Consider the following 23,470-nt stretch of genomic DNA (forward strand, 5'->3'; position numbering starts at 1 on the left):
TATACAGATATGCTTTATCAGTTTGAGAATTTATGGAGAATTAGCCACTCCATGTAAGAGGCTGCTTTTTCTGATGACCTCTTCATTTGGGCCAGCTCCAGTGTTATAAAAAGCTTACACTCTGTTAGAGTAACATCAGAAATAAGAAAGATCGGGGATGACGGAAATTGAAACAGGCATTCTTTTTTCTTCTGAAGACAGAAGTGAAGCGATTGCCAATGTTTGTTGAATTTTATTACAGTGAAAGCAAAGATTTCTCCACACTTTCGGTCTCAGCCTTTGTCCAGCCTCACTATGCAGTGTATGTATCACCTTCTGAACTAAAGAAGCAGTTCACACTTGACCTAGAACTTGAAGTTACTTGTGACCACTACTTATAAAGTAAGTGACTTCCTTCTTTTTTTAAATAGTTTGCCTGTCTGAGAGTGAAAGTAGAGAAACCATCATTTCTGTCCTTTTCTGGGACTTGAAATTAAGTGTGGCATTTTTTCCTTTTACTCCATTTAGAAAGTGTCTTGATTGGCTTAATAACTAACCCTTCTAACACCACACATACCTGGTTAAGTTATTACAAATTATAATGGCATTTGACATGAGTTGGTTATAAAGGATAACCACTATCTTTTATCAAAGCTGTCTAACAATAAATTTCAAAATAATCATTATTTTCAGGGCCCTGAAGTAATTATTAAATAAATGCTTTAACCTCTATAAACAGTAAACTCTAGTTTACTTTTTTCTACCTTAAAAATTATACCTTTGGGAGATTTCTGCTTCTGGCTATGATGGAATAGTAGGGAAAACTAGAAAACTGGGTGAAACATATGACACAGTAGTTTTAAAACATTAAGTATGAGGCAAAATAGGACTGTGAACTCTGAGGCGGGAAAGGAAACAAACAAGGTGAGATCTACCATTGCACCAACTTACTGCCTGGGGGCAGGTTCCAGCCACTGTGCAGAGAAGGGCAACCCAGACAGGGCCCAGCCGTCTCCCCAAATTGAAAAGCTGGAGCTCAGAAATCAGGGGGCCAAGATAGCTAGAATTTTAAGACAAACTACCAAACAGGAGGGAGCTGCTCTGAGAGCTCTGGAGTTTTGCAGAGAGTTCCCCAATCTTTGAGTACTGATCTGTGCATTTGTGGGAGGAAACGATACCAAATTTGGGAAAGAACGACTGGAAAGGAAGAAGCAGAAAAATTCTGGAGTTCACAGAGGAGAAAGAGTTTGTGTTCCCACCAGCAAGAGTAGAAATTCCTCCATAATACATAGAACATCAGGTAGAATCTTCAGAAAAATGTCATATTATGAATAGTGCTAAATAAGAACTACGATGAAGGCAGCTTTGCCCTTAACAAAGCTTAAAAGCAGACCTCACAAAGATCTGATTCCAAGTAATTTAACTGCTTGTCAGAACACAATTTGATACTATTTCAAACAATATAACAAAAACCCACAACCCACTATAACAAATTTAATTTAAAAATCACCCATCATAATAAGGAAAATATAAACCATAAAAAAGTGAAAAAATCAACCAACAGAAATGTATATCATGATGAAGATGGTGAAAACAAATGATAAATAGAAAATCTTAAAAGTTGCCAGAGGAAAACATCCCATAACCTACAAGGAAGGATGATAATAAGAGAAGATTTCTACTTGGAAACTATTTAAGGCAGAAAGCCACAGAGTAACATGTTTAATGTATTTAAAAAACAAGGCCAACCAAGAAATCTACACCCAGTGAAAATATCTTTTGAAAACAAAGGCAAAATAAGGTAGACAAGTAAGAGAATTCACAGGGCAGCTAGAATTGCACTAAAGGAGATGTTAATGATAGGTCATCAGGCAGAACAAAAGTGATATCAGATGGAAATTTAGATCTATACAAATAAATGAAGAGTTCCAGAATTGAAAATAAATGGATAATTAACTTTTTTTTCTTATTTTTAATTTCTTTAAAAGATAATTGAGTCTTTAAAGCAAAATCAATAATGATGTATTGTGAGGTTTATAGCATACATAGCAATAAAAATGTACAATAACAGCACAAAAAAGAAAAAAGGAAAATGAAAATACACTGTCAAAAAGTTCTACTACTACTATACATGAAGTAGTATACTGTATCTGAAGGTAAAATGTAGTAAGTAAAAGATGTATGTTGTAAACACCAGAGCACACTAGAAAATGACAACCAAACAGATTTAGTTAGTAAGACATTAGTGGAAACCTTAAAAAAAGAAAAATCCAAAAGAAGACAGGAAAAGAAGAAAAAAGAAATAAAAAAACAGATGGAGGAAATAAAAGAGAGCAAGATGGTAGATTTAAACCTAACCATATTCATAAATACATTAAATGCAAATGGCCTAAACACTCCAATTAAAAGGTAGAGATCAGATTTGAGGGGAAAAAAGAAAAAAAAGCAAGGCCCAACTATATGCTATCTAAAGAAACTCACTTTAAATATAAGAACACAGATAGATGGAAAGTAACTTGACAGAAAAAGATATGCCATGTAATCACAAATTTCAAAAAAGCTAGAGTAGGCTATGTTGATATCAGCCAAAGTATATTTTAGAAAGAGAACTAGTAGTAGGGATAAAGAAAAACATTTCATACTGATAAAGATGTCAATTTATCACAGAGACACAAAATCCTAAATGTATATGTACCTAATAACAGTGCTTCAGATACATGAAATAAAAACTAACAAAATTAAAGAATAGAAGAAATACACAATTATACTTCCAAATTTCAACACACTTCTCTTGATATAACAGGTAGGAAATCCACAGTATATAGAAGACCTGAACAAATTTATCAAATAATTGACCTTATTCATATTTATAGAACACTCCACTCAACACCAGCAGAATACACATTCTTCTTAAGTACATGATAAATTTTACCAAGATTAACTATAATCTGGGCCATAAAACAAGTTTCAATAAACTTAAGAGGATGGAAATCACACACATTACATTCTCTGGCCATGACAGAATCAAACTGGAAATGAATAACTAAAAGATACTTGGAGGGGCTTCCCTGGTGGCGCAGTGGTTAAGAATCCGCTTGCCAATGCAGGGGACACGTGTTTGATCCCTGGTCCGGGAAGATCCCACATGTCGTGGAGCAACTAAGCCCGTGCGCCACAACTACTGAGCCTGTGCTCTAGAGCCTGCGAGCCACAACTACTGAAGTCCGCATGCCTAGAGCCTGTGCTCTGCAACAAGAGAAGCCACTGCAATGAGAAGCCTGTGCACCACAACGAAGAGTAGCCCCCGCTTGCTGCAACTAGAGAAGAGCCCGTGCACAGCAACGAAGACCCATCGCAGCCAAAAATTAAAATTAATTAATTAATTTAAAAAAAAGATACTTGGAAATTCCCCATATATCTGAAAAATAAATCATATAGTTCCTAACAACACTTGAGTCTAAGAAGAAATCACAAGGATAATTAGGAAATATTTTAAACTAAATGAAAAGAAGAACACAACATATCAAAAATTTTACAATGCATTTAAAACAGTGCTTAGAGGGAAATATATACTATTAAATGCTTACATTGGAAAAGATGAGAGGTCTCAAACAATTATCTCATTTTCCACCTTAAAACAAGAAAAAGAAGAGCAAATTAAACCCCAAAGATGCAGAAGATAATAAAAAGCAGAAATCAATGAGATAGAAGACAGGAAAACAATAGAAAAAAACAGACGAAAATATGTTTCTCTAAAAAAATCCCAAAATTTAGAAATCACTAATCAGACTGATCAGAAAAAAACAAAAACAAAATAACAACAACAAAAATAACAACTAATGTGATAAAAAGGGAATGCTATGAACAAATTTATGCCAATAAATTAAACTACATAGATGAGATAGATTTCTTGAAAGATATATACTAGCAAAGTCACTGAAAAAGAGAGATTGTTACTACCTCTATTTCAGTAATCAAATTCTTAGTTAAAAAATCTTGTCCCAAAGAAAAATCCAAGCCTAGATGCACATAAAAGGGACAATCCCTTATGACCAAATAGGGTTCATCACCAGGATGTAAGTTAGGTATAACACTCAAAAATAATGTACTATACTGATTAAAAAGAAAAATCATGATTATTTAAATTAGATTCAGAAAAAGAATTTGGCAAAATTCAACACCCATTTAAAAAAAAAAAACTCACAAGCCAGAAATAAATGTAATCTGATACAGGGCATCTACAAAAAAAAAAAAAAAAAAAAAAAAAAGCTATAGCTAATATGATACTTTATGTGAATGATTCAATGCCCTAGCCAGTGCAACATGATAAGAAAAAAATAAATAAAAAAATACACCGGGGAAAAAGAAGTAGAACAGTATTCAACTACATATGAAGAAAATTTTAAGAAATCTACAAAACATTTATTAGAACTAGTAAATGAATTTAGCAACACCACAAGGTACAAAGTCAGTATATAAAAATCCACTATATTTCTATATACTACCAACAGTATCTGAAAATAACATTTTAAATACTAAAAAAATGGGGAAATAATAGTCTTTTCTACAAATGTTGCTGGAAAATTAATTATGCATATACATAAAAATTAACCTTAGCCCACAACCACACCATACACAAAATTAATTAAAGATGCATCATACACATAAATATGAGTTAAAACTATAAATATTTCCATAAGAAAACATAAGAGAAAATCTTTATGACCTTGGATTAGGCAAAAATATTTTAGATGAGTCAAGATTTTAGAAAACATTCTTAATGAAGAAAGCACTGTCAAATTGGAATTCTATATCCAAAAAAAAAAACCTTCATATATAAAGGCAAAATAAAGACATATTTAGACACACAAAAACTGAAATTATTCTCTTGCAGAATCTTACTACTGGATATGCCAAAAGAATTTCATTGTCTGAAGAGAGATGACACGAAATGGAAAGCCCAGATCTCCAGAAAGAAATGAAGAGAACCAGAAAAGAAAAATGTGAAAGTAAGTAGTTTTTAAAACCTTTTAGAATTATCTTTATTTTATAAATACTTTTAATTCATAAAAGACTATTCACTGAAGCAAAAATAATAGTGTATTGTGGGATTTATAGTAAATACAGAAGTAAAATACATGACAACACAGGAACAAAGGACAGAGAGAAGGTAAATGGATTATTCTGTTACATCATTTGAAGGTAGTCTGTTATTAGTTAAACATGCATACTGCATTCTTGTGAAATCACTAAAAAGAATAAAAGTCAATAGATGAACTGTAATGTAATACTAAGAATTATTTGGACCATCAAAAAGAAGGCAGAGGGGAAGAATAGAAGAACAAAGAATGAATGGGATCAATAAAAAACAATTACTAATACAAAATAAAAAATCAACCATGCCAAAAATTACATCAATTGTACATGGACTAAATCCTCTAATTAAAAGGCAGAGACTATTAGACTGTATTTAAAAAAAAAAAAAAAGAAGGACCCAACTTTAAGCTGTTTACAAGAAACACACTTCAAATATAAAGACTTAAACAGATTAAAAGTAAAAGGGTGGGAATGACATCAGCCAAAATGGCAAAGTAAAAATCTCCAAATTCCGCCCTTCCATAAAAGCAATAAAAAACGGGCTGAAACTCAAAATCAACTCTTGTTCTTGAACTCTGGAAATTAACCAAAGACTTGGATCAACTAAGGGAACACTGACTGAAGAACAACGCGGATCCTCTGAAAGAATCATGAACTTTGTGTCATTTTAACTTACTCTAGTCCCATCCCCCCTCTGTAGTCCAGCAGCAGCTCTGAAAATAACAGCTCACATTCCCAGTACTACAGGAAGCAGAAAGTACTTCATTCACAAAGGATTCTAATTATTTGTTCTGACCTGTCTGGTTCCTCCCTGGTAGACAAAATACATGTCTTTATTGCACCTAACTTGGAACTGGTGTAGTACTAAGGCTACTTCCTGGTGCGGGGGTATTTGTCAAAAACATTCACAGGCTAATATCCTAGTTGCTGCTGGCTGAGGTAATAAATAACAGTTAAGACAAACAATAGACTAACAAAAAACTTGAGAGGACAGGCTAGGGAATGAGATCTTTGAGGGCTATGAATAACTCTGACCCCTGGGAATCTGGACAAACACACACACACATACTCAGAACTGTGCACATGCTCAGGAAAGTCCTGAGAAGGCCCTAAGATATCACCTCCTGTTAACATTGAGGCTCTGTAGAAACAGGAAGTGAAGGCCAATGCAGAATTGTAAACTGCCTGGCTGATAGATGAAGATGCACCTCAACACAGAGAGACATACAGAGTCCTTTGCCATAGACTAGAAGAGTTTTTTGGCTCCAGGCATGTAAGGAGCCAATCATTAGCTAAACATTAAATTAACAGAGACTTCAGGGGCTGCACATAACACAGAATACAGACTGCACAGAATTAGTTCAGAAAATTTGGTAAATAAACAACAATTACAATAAGCAGCAACAACAACAAATCCTGGGGAGGGAAAAAATCTGATTTCCAGAGTTGCACATTATAGTATTATAATTACTGGATATATTACAATATTAAGTTTTCAACAACAAAAAAGTACACATGCAAAAAAATAACAAAGTATGCCATATACAATGGAAAAAAGTCAATAGAAACTGTCTGAGAAAGCCCAGATATTGGATTTTTCTAGACAAGACTTTAAATCAGCTATTATAAATATACTCAATGAATTAAAGGAAACCATGTCTAAAGAACAAAAGGAGGGGGACTTCCCTGGTCGTCCAGTGGTTAAGAATCCACTTTCCAATGCAGGGGACGTGGGTTCGATCCCTGGTTGGGGAACTAAGATCCCACATGCTGCAGGGCAACTAAGCCTACATGCCGCAACTACTGAGCCCACGTGCTCTGGAGCCTGTGCGCCACAACTAGAGAGAAGCCCGTGCACCACAACGAAAGATCCCACACGGCACAATGAAGATCCTGTGTGCCACAACTGAGACCCGACGCCAAATAAATAAATATTTAAAAAATAATAATAATAAAAAATTAAAATTTGTTTTTTAAAAATTAAAAAAAAGAACGAAAGGAAAGTATGAAAATGATGTCTCACAAAATAGAAGATATCAATAGATAGATATTATAAAAAGAAGCCATGTAGACATTTTGGAGTCAAAAAGCACAATAACTGAAATGAAAATTTCACTAGGGAGCTCAATAGCAGATTTGAATAGGCAGAAGAAGGCAGAAGAAAACATGAAGAATCAATTGAAAGTATGCAGTCCAAAGAACAAAAAGAAAAAGACAGAAAATTTAAGAGACCTGTGGGACACCATCATGCATGCCAACATACACACAATGGGAGTTCTAGAAGGAGGAGACAGAGAAAGAGCAAAAAGAATGCTTGAAGAAATAATGGCTAAAATTTTCCCAAATTTGATGAAAAACATTAATCTATCCATTCAAGAAGTTCCATGAAATCCAAGTAGGAGAAACTTAGAGATCCACACCTAAACACATCATAATCAAACTGTCAAAATCCAAAGCTGATGAAGGAATCTTAAAAGTTACAAGAAAGAAGCAACTCACTGTATCTGGAAACATAGAGACCAAAAGGCAGTGGGATGAGATACTCAAACTGCTGAGAAAAAAAAAAAAAATTGTCAATGAAAAATTCAACTTCTGACAAAATTATTCTTCAGAGATAAAGGAGAAATTAAGACTTTCCCAGATAAGCAAAAGCTGAAAGTTTGTCCTAGCAGACCTGCCCTACAACAAATGCTAAAGGGCGCCCTTCAGGCTGAAATGAAACACTAGAGGGAAATTTCGTAATAATAAAAGGGTCAGTTTATTAAGAAGATATAATAAACTTAATATGTATGTACCTAGTAACAGAGCTTCAAAATGCAAAAATAAAAATGGAGAGAACTAAAGAACAAGTAGACAAATTCAAAACCATAAGTGGATATTTTAATATCTCCTTCTTGGTCACTGATAGAACACATAGAAAACAGTAAGATTATAGAAGATTGAAACAATACTCTCAGCCAGTTTAATCTATTTGACATTTTTAGAACCACATACCCAACATACAATGAATTCCCCTTTTTTTAGGTGTACATGGAACATTGACCAAGTTCGACCATATCCTAGGCCATAAAATAAATCTTAATAAATTTCAAAGGATTTGAAATACAGAGTATTTCTTACTCTGTATGTTTTCTTACCAAGCAGAATCAAACTAGAAATGAAAACAAAGATATCTGGAAAGTTTTCCAAATATTTGGAAATTAAACACACTTCTAAAAGAATAACTCATGAGTCAAATAATACCAGAATGGAAATTAGAAAATATTTTGAACAGAATGATAATGAAAACATAACATATCAAAGTTTCTGGAACACAGTAAAGGCAGTACTTATAGGGATTTTTATAACTTTAAAGGCCTAAATTAGAAGAAAAAAAGTGTTTTACAACCATGATCTAAGCTTCTATTTTAGGAAATAAGAAAAAAGAAGAGCAAATTCAATCCAAAATAGAAAGAAGAAAAAGTGGACAGACACTAGAGGAAATCAGCAACTCCAAAAGCTGGTTCTTTGAACAATGAATAATACTGATAACTAGCAAGACTGTTTTAAAAAAGACAAATTACCAACATATCAAGAAGTAAAAAGGGGACATCACCATGATTTTATATTCATGAAAAGCTAATAAGAGGGATAGTATGAAAAACTTTATGTTAATACATCTGAGAAATTAGATGAAATGGATACATTTCTTGAAAAATACAACTTACCAAAATAGAACCAAAAAAGCAGAAAATCTAAATAGCCCTATTCTATTCAATAAATAAATTTGTTACCAAAAACCTTCCCACAAATAAAACTCTGGGGCTAGATGGTTTCACTCGTGAATTCTACTAAACATTAAAATATTATACTCTTTCACAAAAGAGAGGAGCTTGGAACACTTCTCAACTCATCATATGAGCATAATCATGTTCCAAAAACCTGACAAAGACATTACAAGAACAGAAAATTACAGACCAGTATCCCTAAGGAATAATTACGGGAAAATCCTTTAAATGAAAAAAAAAAAAAAAAAAAAAGACCGTATCGATGGATGTAGAACAGAAGCATATGAAAAAATTCAGTACCTGTTCATGATAAAGCTTCTTAACAATCTAACAATAAAATGGAATTTCCTTCATCTGACAAAAGTGAAACATTGAAACCTTTTGATACTAATATTAGGAAAGAGGTAAAGATGTCTGTTCTTATTTCTTCAGTACAACACTGAGCTGACACCCTGAGCTAGTGCTGTAGGGGAAAAAATTAAAAATAAAGATGGGAAAGAAAGAAGTCAAGTCTTCATTATTCTCATATAGCATGACTATGTACATAATCACCAATCGACTACAAAATCTACTAGAAGTAATAAGTATATTTAGCAAGGTTGCAAAACATGAGGTCAATATACAAAAATAAATTTTAATTCTGAAAACTAGCAAAAATCATTTGAAAACCAAAATTTAAAAATAACATTTATAATACAATGAAAAATTGAAATATCTAGGAATCTACAAAAAGAGATAAACAACCTATACACTGAAAATATTAGTGAGGTAGATTAAAGAAGGCTCAATAAATAGGAAGATACACTTTGTTCACATATTAGAAGATTCAAAATTGTTAAGATGTCCACTCTCTCAAGTTGATATATAGATTAATGAAATCCCAACAGAAATCCAAGCAGTATGGTTTTCTTTTAAGAATTTGATTCTAAAATTCATGTGGAAACACAAAAGGCCTAGAAAAGCTGAAACAATCTTTCACAATGAATAACAAAGCTGGAGGACATACACTACCTGATTTCAAGACTCAGTAAAAGCTATAGCAATCAAGACAATGTGGTATTATATAAGGACAAACTCAATGAAATGGAGTAGTGGGTCCCTAGACAGACCATTAAGGTAAATGTGACTTTCTGGCTACTGTGGTTAACTGCCACCACCTAGCCACTGTTACTTCGAGGTCTCATCATTCCTACAAATGTTAAAAAGCCCTGCTCTATGACTGTCTCTCCTACTATCAGCTCTGGCCTGGCCACCACTAAAATTCCTAGAGATGCTTATGCCACTCTCGCTAGCTCCTTGCTAATGGCTTTGGGAAAGGGCGTGCACTCTGGGCGTTCTTAGGCACCCTAACTCTTGGATGTGTCTTCTAGCCTTATATATAATATATCCATTCTAATCTCTCCACTTTCCTCAACCTCTTTATTCCGATCTGTACTATCAATCAGGGCAATTCAAACACTTTCATTTCATTAAGTGTAGGCTACAGCTTTTTCAGACTTCTAAGAGCCACTGTAACAGCCATCCTATGCCTTGGGGTCCTTGCCAGAGTATAAAATCACATATTCCAAAAGAGTGTCTCAAAGTCAATAAATTCTTACCTATCTGGTCTGACATTCTGACCCCCTTAATCAAACTCCTCAAAATCCAACCCCAGTGCTACTCCCCTGGCCCCTAATGGCACATGCTAATTCTTGTAACTCTTGGTGTATAGTCTCTTTACTCCTTCATCAGGTCACATGTCCCCAGCCAGGTTATGCTGGGAGAGCCATCAGAGAGTGATGTCAATCTGACCCTAAGAAGGAGAGAGGGAAAGAAGGGAGGGAGGAAAGGAAAGGAAGGGAAGGGAAAGGAAAGGAAAGATTAGTCTTAGACTGAAGTAGTTCCGAGAAAGTTTTAGCAATGCTGGCAGGGAGTCCTTGAGAACTCCTTGAGTTCTCCTCAGAGAACTCTTACATCTCCCAGGAACAGGCCTGCCTTACTATCCCTGGTATGCTCAGGCTTGGCTGAGAAGCATGACATTGGTCAAACATGCTGGTGGATTTTAGAGCAAAGCAGCTGGAGCTGTCAGTCAATTATGTTCTTTGCAACAAGAGATCTTAGAGGCAAATTGTCATGGCTACCACATTCCATCTGGGACATCAGCTGGGAGAACTTGAATGGCTGTGGGCTGGCTGGATATCTTTCTCTATATCCACATGGCCACTCTGTGATGAGCTTAGGCCTTTGTACAGCCTAGAGGTCTTAGGGTAGTTGCCCTTCTTACACAATGGCTTGGGGAATTAAGAGTGAGTGTGCCAAGAGACCCAGAAGGAAGCTATGTCTTCATATAACCTTGTCCTGAACCCCACATAGCATCACTTCCCCCATATTCTATCATTACACAAGGTCATCCCAGATTCATGATGGGAAAACACATGAAGTGGGAGACTATATTGGAGACTAGCTACCATGGTGGGATATACCCATATACAAGCTCTTATAATTCTTCATGTGCCTACTACAAGCGACTGGCCTTAGCACTTTTCATAGTCTTCACTCATTGAATCATTCAGACTTTGGTCTATAACAGCTCATGGCTTATTGATTTGTTCTAAGGTTCTTTAGCATATGTTTTAGAAAATTTTTTCCCCAGTACTTTTCATTGGATTGCTTTTTAAAAAAATTTTATTGGAGTATAGTTGATTTACAATGTTGTATTAGTTTCTGCTGTACAGCAAAGTGATTCAGTTATACATATACATATATTCATTCTTTTTTAGATTCTTTTCTCATATATGTTATCACAGAATATTGAGTAGAGTTCCCTGTGCTGTACAGTAGGTCCTTGTTGGTTATCTATCTTATATGTAGTAGTGTGTGTATGTTCATCCCACGCTCCTGATTTATCCCTTCCCCACCACGTTTCCCCTTTAATAACCATAAGTCTGTTTCTGTTTTGTAAATAAATTCATTTGTATCATTTTTTTAAAAAGTTAGATTCCACGTATGAGAGATACAATATATTTGTCTTTGTCTGACTTACTTCACTTAATATGATAATCTCTAGGTCCATCCATGTTGCTGCAAATGGCATTATTTCATTCTTTTTTGTGGCTGAGTAATATTCCATTGTATATATGTACCATATCTTCTTTATCCATTCCTCTGTCAATGGACATTTAGGTTGCTTCCATGTCTTGGCTATTGTAAATAGTGCTGCAATGAACATTGAGGTGCATGTACCTTTTTGGATTATGGTTTTCTCTGGAGTTATGCCCAGGAGGGGATTGCAGGATCATATGGTAGCTCTTTTTTTTTTTTTTTTTATTGGAGTATAGTTGATTTACAATGTTGTGTTAGTTTCAGGTGTACAGCAAAGTGAATCACTTATACATATATCCACTCTTTTTTAGATTCTATTTCCATATAGGTCATTATAGAGTATTGAGTAGAGTTCTCTGTGCTATACAGTAGGTCCTTATTAGTTATCTGTTTTATACAGTTGTGTGTATATGTCAATCTCAATCTATCTCTCCCGCCATCTTACCCCCTGGTAACCATAAGTTTGTTTTCTACATCTGTGACTCTATTTCTGTTTTGTAAATAGGTTCATTTATCCCCTTTTTTTAGATTCTACTATAAAAGCGATATGATATTTGTCTTTCTCTGTCTGACTTCACTCAGTATGACAATCTCTAGGTCCATCCATGTTGCTGCAAATGGCAATTATTTCATTCTTTTTAATGGCTGAGTAATATTCCACTGTATATATGTACATCTTCTTTATCTATTTCTCTGTTGATGGACATTTAGGTTGCTTCCATATCCTGGCTATTGTAAATAGCGCTGCAACGAACATCGGGGTGCATGTATCTTTTCGAGCCATGTTTTTCTCTGGATATATGCCCGGGTGTGGGATTGCTGGATCATATGGTAGCTCTATTTTTAGTTTTTTAAAGAACCTTCATACTGTACTCCATAATGGTTGTACCAGTTTACATTCCCACCAACAGTGTAGGAGGGTTCCCTTTTCTCAACACCCTTTCCAGCATTTATTGCTTGTAGACTTTTTGATGATGGCCATTCTGACTGCTGTGAGGTGATACTTCATTGTAGTTTTGATTTGCATTTCTCTAATAATGTTGAGCATTTTTCACTTGCTTTTCTTGTTTTAAGATTAGCCATTTGTTTTTTTGTTTGGGTTTTTTTTTTTTTTTTGGCTGCATTGGGTCTTAGTTGCAGCACGCGGGATCTTCATTGTGGCATGTGGGATCTTTCATTGAGGCAGGCAGGCTCTTTGTTGTGGTGTCTGGGCTTCTCTCTAGTTGTGGCATGCAGGTTCCAGAGCACGGGCTCAGTAGTTGCAGCGTGTGTGCTCTCTAGTTGTGGTGCACAGGCTCAGTAGTTGCGGTGTGCAGGCTTAGTTGCCCCACAGCACGTGGGATCTTAGTTACCTGAGCAGGGATCGAACCCACATCCCCTGCATTGGAAGGTGGATTCTTTACCACTGGACCACCAGGGAAGTCCCTCATGTGTTTTTAGACCATCTGTATGTCTTCTTTGGAGAAATGTCTATTTAGATCTTCTGCCCATTTTTTGATTGGGTTCTTTTGACATAGAGCTGCATGAGCTGTTTGTAAATTCTGGAGACTAATTCCTTGTCAGTCACGTCATTTGCAAATATTTTCTCCTAGTCTGTAGGCTGTCTTTTCATTTGGTTTATGGTTTCCTTTGCTGTGCAGAAGCTTTTAAGTTTAATTAGGTCCTATTTGTTTATGTTTGGTTTTCATTACTTTAGGAGGTGCATCCAAAAGGATGTTGCTGCAATTTATGTCAAAGAGTGTTCTGCCTATGTTTTCCTCTAAGAGTTTTACAGTATCTGGCCTCACATTTAGGTCTTTGATCCACTTTGACTTTATTTTTGTGTATGCTGTTAGAGAATGTTCTAATTTCATTCTTTTACATGTAGCTGTCCAGTTTTCCCAGCACTGCTTATTGAAGAGACTGTCTTTTCTCCATTGTATGTTCTTGCCTCCTTTGTTGTATATTAATTGACCATAGGTGCATGGGTTTATTTCTTGGCTTTTATACTGTTCCACTGATCTATATTTCTGTTTTTGTGCCAGTACCATACTGTTTTGATGACTGTAGCTTTGTAGTATAGTGTGAAGTCAGGGACCCTGATTCCTCCAGCTCCGTTTTTCTTTCTCAAGATTATTTTGGCTATTGGGGGTCCTTTGTGTCTCCATACAAATTAAAAAATTTTTTGTTCTATTTCTGTGAAAAATGCCATTGGTAATTTGATAGGGATTGCACTGAATCTGTAGATTGCCTTGGGCAGCATAGTCATTTTGACAATACTGATTCTTCCAATCCAAGAACATGGTATATCTCTCCATCTGTTTGTGTCATCTTCGATTTCTTTAATCAGTGTCTTATAGTTTTCAGAGTACAGGTCTTTTGTCTCATTGGGTTGCTTTTAAACCTATTTTAGATACTCATATTTTAGCTTTAAAAATTTAATATGTTTTTAAAGAGTTTCAATATTAACACACTGTATAGCACTTAGAGAAAAGCATATCATTATTTCAAAATTAAAAGAAATCTCACAGTTCAAGGAATCCCTACCAACAAAGCACCATGGAAATTCTCTTCCTAAAAAGCCAAAGACTGTCTTCAAATGTTTTTCATGACTCAGCCACTATTTATTTTCATTCTCTCTAGGCATGAAATGACCTTTTGAAAAAACAAAATCCTATAAAGTTGTTTAGACATATTTCCTAGTCCAACAGTAATAAACATAATTTTCTGGTATAAATGAAAAAATAATGAAATGTGTGGAACAGTTGGTATTTGTTCATCTTAACCTGTTCTTCCTACTCCCAACACTTGAAATAGTCTTTGGGTAAGAGTGGCTCTGGCGAAGGAGACAAGAAAGCGCTTTCCAGAAATAGCACACACGTTCCTTCATAAAAATAAAACCAGAGTCTTGGTTTAAGTCCAGCCAGGTTGGCTGCCTATAAATTCATTGTCAATCTTTAACATGGCCCTAATGTATCTCCCCTACCCCCTGCCATAGCAGAATTTTAATCAGGCGGTTCCCAAGCAAAGGATTTATCCACACTGGAGCAGACCTGGTTTGGAACATTTTATTGGCAATACTGGTGTCATATTTAGAAACCACAGACTTTTGTCAGACTGGGTTAGCTTGAATGACAAGTATCAATGATCATCTATATTTGAAATATTGTTGAAGTACCTAGAAATAATAGGCATTAAAATTCATTCCATTCACTGCAACAAACCTCTAAAGATTTCATGTCCTCAGTGGAACCGGCATACTGTAATTGTTATTTGGAACTTAATGTAACCTCAACAGCAACAGAGAGACAATGCAGTCCTCTCATTATGCACATGCTCTAGGATCGTTTATTTTAATGCTTTCAAATAAATATGTTCCATGCAGCACACCACAATAAATAAGGAGCAGCAATGTTCTTCTAGTAAATCCATTCATAATGTGAGTCACCGTGTAAAACGCCACATCTCAAGTCTTTGGCCCTGTACCATAGCATGACACCACATCTGCACCTAATCATATCTGGCTTCATATGGATTTAATAGAACTATGCCAGAAGTGCGTGTAAGCACAAATTTAACCAGAGGTTTCCAGCTATTAAATACAGCTACTAAGTAGTTAAAAGGCAACAACTCAACCCAAAAAGGCTCCCACCTCCCCACCCCCATTTTTGAGACAGAGATATAAAGATAGAAATGCTCTGGTGAATTTCAGGTCAGTGGACAGTATATATTTGGAATACTTGGAGCAAAGCTGGCACAACATGGCACCCAAACGGTCACGGCAATACTGATACTTAATGGACACTGAATACAAGCGGACTTGATGACTGCAGATGCTGAGCTCTAGAAGTCAAGGTGGGGACGGCTCATTTCCACTAGGCGGATAACTCAACGGTGCCTTCCTCCTCGCTGTCAGCTCTGTTCGCACGAATCTCCACGAGGGTCCTGGCAAATCGGGTCCACTCATCATTGTGGGGAACTGCAAGCTGCAAAACAATTTAACGGAAAATGATGAACAAGATATCTTTCATGCTGAAAGCCTTGAAGCCTGCATGACTGTTCCTCTTGAAACAGATGATCCCCTTGGAATGTAAAGGAAATCAGATAGTCTTCCTTGAATCAGTTAGATCTCTGAAGTGTTGCTCCTAAACTGATAATTTAAGAGAATAATGTTACTCTCAAAAGCAAAATTGCACATGGGATTTATAAAACATTAAAAACTTATGTAAACTATACAGTTCATACAGTATCCAAGTTAAAGCACTTGCAGTAAGAAGACCAGAATTACAGCGAACACAACAAATAAAAACTGCATTACTAGGAATTTGAAATAACGGTGGTATTGTCTTCCTAAGTCAATGCTATTGATCCTTTTTTAAAAAGTGTTGCTAGCGTGCCAATATATATATGACAAGAGTGTAACTTACATATTCAAAGACATCTTACTACTATAATATGACATTTTGGCTTTTCCAGCAAGATTGTATATGATGATGCCAATGAATAATAGTAACTAAGATTTACCAAGAGTTCTGCTCTAAGTACTTTACATGTATTCTACGTATTCCTCACAGCAATCCTATGTAGGATAATATTAGCATTTCCATGTTACAAAAGGAGAAACTGAGGCACAGAAAGATTAGCTCATCTTGCCAGTGTTGCATAGACAGCAAATATCAGTGCCAATGTCATCTGGTTCCAGTAATTACATGCTTAGCCAGTATGCTATACTGAATCACCAAAAAGAGGGATTATAAAATTTCCCCCAAATATCTTCTCCTGTCCACAATTCAGGAAGGAGAAAATAACCCCACCTGACACAAATTGCATGTATGAATTTTTGTTAGGTGATTTAAAGGATAATGATTTCTCTACATGGCATCTAAAAATAAATTGTTTAAAGGTATCATGCAAGTGTTTGGAATAAAAAAGAGAATTATTTGAAGATGAGAAGCAGGATCAAGTACAAGTCTGAATGGTTTTCATATAATAAAATTTGTTTCGACTGTAGAGCCATTTTCTTGGAAGATTACCCTGTAAGATGATGTAATCCATCTACAGATACTAGTGCTACACATGCTATCCATATATTCCATAAACATTAATAACACCCAATCATCCCAGTCAATATACATTTTCCAAAATAAAAAAGCAGCAAATAAATCTAAACTTTGAGATCACTTTTACAGCTGAAAAATTTCTTACTGTATCAAGCCAGACATTTAGGACTTTTTAAAATTTAATTTTATTTATTTTTGGCTTCATTGGGTCTTTGCTGCTGTGTGCGGGCTTTCTCTAGTTGTGGTGAGCGGGGGCTACTCTTTATGTGGTGCGCGGGCTTCTCGTTGCGGTGGCTTCTCCCATTGCGGATCACGGGCCCCAGGCACGTGGGCCTCAGCAGTGGCGCGGGCTCAGTAGTTATGGTTCGCAGGCTCTAGAGCGCAGGCTCAGTAGTTGAGGTGCACGGGCTTAGTTGTTCTGCGGCATGTGGGATCCTCCCGGGCCAGGGCTTGAACCCGTGTCCCCTGCATTGACAGGTGGATTCCCAACCACTGTGCCACCAGGTAAGCCCCTAGAACTTTAAATTTTTATTACAGTTGATGATATTCTCAGATACGATCTATCCAAGACAACTTATTGGAGGGTGGCATCATCATCCTACAAAGTACCGTCCTTCAATTAGTGTTCTGTCCTGAGGTTAAATGTTTCAAGGATTTAATTCTGGAAATGATATACAGATGGGAGAGGTAAGTTTTTTTTTCTTTTAACAACTTTTTTTTGGTACTTCTTCTTTGTTATTTCTTATTTGGAGAAACGGAGTACTAACAAGAACTCTCATTTGGTCATATGAGTGAGTTCTGAATGGTTAAATACTTCCCTAGTTATTGAAATGAATCCAAATTCCTTTTTAGACAGTGACACAAGTTCACAACAGTCTTGAATGGCACTGTTACCCCTTTGCTCAGTTCATTTTCTCTACTTTGAGTTCTTTTCCCATGTTCCACTATTCTTCATTTTTCTCTTCAATTTTACAAAATACTGCACTGGGGAAACGAAGTCCTCAAAATAAATTATACAAAAAGCTAACAAAAAGTATGAGCAGGAAAAGGTTGGCAACATATTTATATGAAAGAATAGGTCCACTCTTTCTTGTCTTTTCTCCAGCTCCTGACCAAGCCCTCCCAGAAAGAACCACAAAAACAAAACAAAAAGCCCAAGAAGATACAACAGCGAATCATGATAACATATTTATAACTTTTTCTCATATAAGGTGAGAATCAAGTTAAATCTAAAATGCCTCGTAACTTCATGTAACATTAAATATTGGAAAAAAGCAGGTCTCACTAGTAAAAGTGATATACTCTAGGGGTTTGGCTTCTAAACCTAACACTATACTTATTATTGGTTAAAATGGCACAAATTTAAGTTACTATATGATACCATATGTAATGTTTTATTGATAGCAATGTATAGAAACTATATACTAAAACAAGAAAACAGGTCAATGTGTTTACATAGTTTCATGTAGTGGTAATGGCAAGACTTAAGAAACAACTCTAATAAAGATTATGAAACATTAAGGATTGAATATGTGTCCAGATACAGTCTGGGACGGAACTGAGTATCACTGATGACATATATAAAGTTGCACATCTAACTTTTCAAAGACAAATTTTTTGGAAGTCTCATTCCTTTATTTGTTAAAGAAATCAAAGTAGTAATTTTAATATTTTCCATTAATAAAACATTAAATTTAAAGGGTTTTGTAAGTAAAATCTTTGAGGGTTTTTTTTAAAAAATTGAAGTATAGTTGAGTTAAAAATTGTTAGTTTCAGGTGTGCAGCAAAGTGATTCAATTATATATATTTCAGATTATTTTCCATTTTATATTACTACAAAGTATTGAATATAGTTCCCTGTGCTATTCAGTAAATCTTTGTTGCTTATCTAGTTTACATATAGTACTTTCTGTCTGTTAATCCCATACTCCTAATGTATCTCTTCCCACCCCCATCTTCCCTTTTGGTAACTGTACGTTTGTTTTCTATGCCAGTCTGTTTCTGTTTTGTATCTACATCTGTTTGTATCATTTTTTAGATTCCACATATAAGTGATATTATATGATATTTATCTTTCTCTGGCTTACTCCACTTAGTATAATAATGTCTGGGTCTGTCCATATTGCTGCAAATGGCATTATTTCATTATTTTTTATGGCTGAGTAATATTCCACTGTGTATCTTATACCACATTTTCTTTATCCGCTCATCTGTCAGTGGACATTTAGGTTGCTTCCATGTCTTGGCTATTGTAAATAGTGCTGCAATGAACATTGGGGTACATGTATCTTTTCCAATTAGAGTTTTCATCTTTTCCAGATATATACCCAGGATTGCTGGGTATATGGATTGCTGTGTGGGATTGCTGGATCATATGGTAGCTCTATGTTTAGTTTTTTTCAGGAACCTCCATAGTGTTTTCCATAGTTGCTGCACCAATTTACATTCCCACCAACAGTGTAGGAGGGTTCCCTTTTCTCTACACCCTCTCCCAGCATTTAGTATTTTTTGACTTTTTGATTATGGCCATTCAGACCAGTGTGAGATAATACCAAGTTGTGGTTCTGATTTGCATTTTTCTAATAGTTATGGATTTTGAACATCTTTTCATGTGCCTGATGGCCATCTCTATGTCTTCTTTGGAGAAATGTCTATTTAGGTCTTCTGCCCATTTCTTTGATTGGGTTGTTTGGTTTTTTTGATACTGAGTTGTATGAGCCGTTTGTATGTTTTTGATTAACCCCCTGTCAGTCGCAGCATTTGTAAATATTTTCTCCCATTCCATAGGCTGTGTTTTCATTTTGTTGATGGTTTCCTTTGCTGTTTGTTATAGAAGTTTAGGTCTGATTAGGTCCCATTTGTTTATTTTTGCTTTTATTTCTTTTGCCTTGGGGGACTGATCTAAGAAAATATTGCTATGATTTATGTCAGAGAATGTTTTGCCTATGCTCTCTTCTAGGAGTTTTATGGTGTCATGTCTTATATTTAGTTCTTTAAACCATTTTGAGTTTATTTTTGTATATGGTATGAGGGATATTGTAATTTCATTGATTTACATGTTGTCTAGCTTTCCCAGCCCCACTTGTTGAAGAGACTATCTTTTCTCCATTGTATATTCTTGGCTCCTTTGTCATAGATTAATTGACTGTAGGTGTATGAGTTTATTTCTAGGCTCTCTATTCTGTTCCATTAATCTATGCCTGTTTTTGTGCCAATACCATGCTGTTTTGATTACTACTGCTATGTAGTACAGTCTGAAGTCTGGAAGGGTTATGTCTCCTGCTTTGTTCTTTTTCCTCAGGATTGCTTTGGCAATTCTGGGTCTTTTGTGGTTCCATGTAAATTTTAGGATTTGTTCTAGTTCTGTGAAAAATGTCATGGGTATTTTGATAAGAATTGCATTAAAGCTGTAGATTGCTTTGGATAGTATGGCCATTTTAACAATATTAATTCTAATCCAAGAGCATGGATATCTTTCCATTTCTTTGAATCATCTTCAGTTTCCTTTATCAGTGTTTTATAGGTTTCAGCATATACGTGTTTCACCTCCTTGGTTAAGTTTATCCCTAGGTATTTTATATATATATTTATATTATATAAATATATTATATATATATATATATATATATATATATATATATATATATACTTTTTTTTTGGCTGCACCCCACCATTTGCGGGATCTTAGTTCCCTGACCAGGGACTGAACCCAGGCCCTCAGCAGTGAAAGCACAGAGTCCTAACCACTGGACCACCAGGGAATTCCTGGTAGGTATTTTATATTTTTGATGCTATTTTAAATGGGATTTTTACTTTCTCCTTCTGATATTTCATTGTTAGTGTAAAGAAATGCAACAGATTTCTGTATATTAATCTAAGAATGAATTTTATCAAATTTAAAAGTTTCTGATAAAAATATACCCTACTGTGGAACTACTGCAATACATTTGACCTTTTCCATGGTGATGGAAATAATAGTAGTATATTTGTCCTTAAAAATACAGATTCACCATAACAAAATGTTTCACAGTATTCTAACATATATCTTGTCTTTTTGATCTGTGAAAGTTTCATTTAGGTTGGGAAAATATTAGAAGTTTGTTTTTTTTTTTTTTTAATTGCTCTGCCAAGCATTTTCCTCTCTAGAATACCATAAACTTCACAGAAAAGTTAGTTTGCTTTGGTTCACACACACAAAATTCTTGATTAGAACAGGATGAGAACACAATTGCTTCTAGAAACTTAAATTTATCTACCTCATCCTATCACACTTTTTCATCTAGCTGACTATAAAAACAATCCAAGATCACCGTAATGTTAGAAGGTGAGGTGCACACTGCCCCATTTTCAGAGTTAAATATCACCATCAGGAAGCACTTTAAGTATAATCTTAGCTTGAATGTGTATTCACAGGCTGTTTCCACACCCAAAGTAATAATTTTTGGCATCTGAATTACTTGTAGGTAAGACCAAACAGGTGTCCTAACAAACAAGACCACCACTCTTTTCATTTTACATCTTTGGCTGTAAACAGCATCTGTTTGGACAGAACTGTGTCCTTCTTACCCTTGGCAGTTCCTGACTCTTCTCACCTGGTTCTCTCTGATTAGAAATGTCTAGAAAAGAAGTTCATGAGCATAAGTGCATCTGAAACTTTCTCTAGGAGACTTTTAATCCAATCTTACCTTAATCAGTAAGTAGGATAAAAAACTCTGCTCATGTTTCTTTGACTAAGAAAAAGACTGCTGTCATGCCCTTCTAACTAGCATATATATATCTATTCAATACTGATTTAGTCATCATGGACTGAGTACCAACTATATGGCAGGCACTATGGTAGGACTAAAGATACAGTGATGAATCATTTTGGCATATGATGACTATAAATATTATTGTGTTTTCTTAGGTCAAAATGTGTGGAACTGGCATAGTTTTTTTTTTTTTTTTTTTAAACTTTACTGATATTCAGAAAGTGAGTAACCTAAAATTTACCTTTGTACAGTGATAACTGCAACATTTCCTGGTATGTGTTGTGTGTCAAGCGAGTAGCAGGGAAGCAAATGGCATGTTAATGACATGGCTTCAGCATCTCTTCAGGTTTCTATCAAGGCATTAAGGCTAAATCTAGACCATCACTATGGATTTTTTTCCCGCTGAAAATAAGTTTAGAATAATTTTCAAACAATTTACATTTCTGATAGGAAGAATAATCACAAGTTTCTAATGGTGATGAATAATTTCAATTAATTAAAAAACATATTTGAGAAGCACTCTGAAGGAAATAGCCCATAGTTATATCAAGGGACTACCATAAAAAAGGGCCCGAAAAATTTGACCAGTATTGTCCTGAATCAAAGTGGACCTGGAAACATTTTCTGCCTTCAGATTCATCCACCAACATCCACATCCTAGGTCAGAGATGACTCAGATTCTTCTACTGCTTCATCCAGGGTTCACCACTCGCCAGTTTACCACCCACCTTCGCAATTGGATGACTGTTTTCTAACTTTTTGCTAAATGTATAAAGCATTTTTGTGCCAAAAGCACTAAGGGAGCTGATTCCTGAGATAACAAAATCTTAGCTCTAAGAGTAAGTAAGTGCCTCTTTTGTCCATGCCATCTAAATCTACTGAGTACAGTAACCGGGACTGGAGAGGGGACGTATTAGAACCTAAACAACAACAACGACACCGGGACGTTCGCCCCCTGCGCTGCGAATCTTAGTCCAGAGCACAGCTCCAGAACCGGGGTCGCCACCGCCCTGACCCTGTCCAGGCCTTAACTGAGAGAGATGAAGATGCCGGAGGGAGAACGGAGCATGAAGTGTGCTTCTCAGGGAGGAGACTGGCTTGCCAGCGCACGGATTCTTCTGAAGTAAGTGCCTCTTATAGATATGATATGACCATATATTTACAGCCGAGGGAACTAAGGCCAAAGGTAGTTTCTGAAGCAGTAATTTGGCCCTGAGGAGGAGGTAAAATGAACCTTAGATTTGGACAGGAAACTTAAGTCCTGCTTTCATCTTGGTTACTGGCCATGGTCAGGCACTTAACCTCTCATTGCCTCAATTGTAAAATGGGGATGATGGTGTCGGACCCATTTATCAAAAGAGATGTGGAGAGGATGAGAAAGGTAATCTAAGTGAAGAAAGTACTATGAGTTCAACACAGAATAGTCATGCATTCTTGTTCTTTGAACAGTTACTCAGATTGAACATGTTCCTAAGAATCACATATGTGAGTGGCATACATATCAATTCTGTATCATTTCTGTGGTTTTGCTTTCTTTAAGAATTAATTCTAATTTTGCTATGTGAGGACATTAAGGAGCAGACCTCTCTTTGACAGGAAGGAAACAGGACAGGGAGCTGAATGATTTGCTCAGGACCATGTAACTTACCACATGTCAGTGTGGGCAACCAGGAGCCTCGCCCCTTTAGGAAATGCCAGCACACCATGGCAGAATGGCAGGCAGGTAATGTGTTTTGAGTCACCTGCTAAAAGATTC

At 35.7% G+C, this 23,470-nt stretch overlaps 1 protein-coding gene across 1 annotated transcript in view; it reads right to left on the bottom strand.

Annotated features, from left to right (window-relative positions):
- Positions 1-15,031: 15,031 nt before the first annotated feature.
- The window catches only part of DYNC1I1 (dynein cytoplasmic 1 intermediate chain 1), a 333,523-nt gene continuing 325,084 nt past the window's right edge, over positions 15,032-23,470 (bottom strand). The window contains exon 16 of the mRNA XM_061197769.1: positions 15,032-15,889. Coding sequence (XP_061053752.1) covers positions 15,779-15,889 — 111 coding nt within the window. The 3' untranslated portion in view covers positions 15,032-15,778. The remainder of the gene's footprint in view (positions 15,890-23,470) is intronic.

This window comes from Eubalaena glacialis, chromosome 8 (genome assembly GCF_028564815.1).
Source record: "Eubalaena glacialis isolate mEubGla1 chromosome 8, mEubGla1.1.hap2.+ XY, whole genome shotgun sequence".
Lineage (NCBI taxonomy): Eukaryota > Metazoa > Chordata > Mammalia > Artiodactyla > Balaenidae > Eubalaena > Eubalaena glacialis.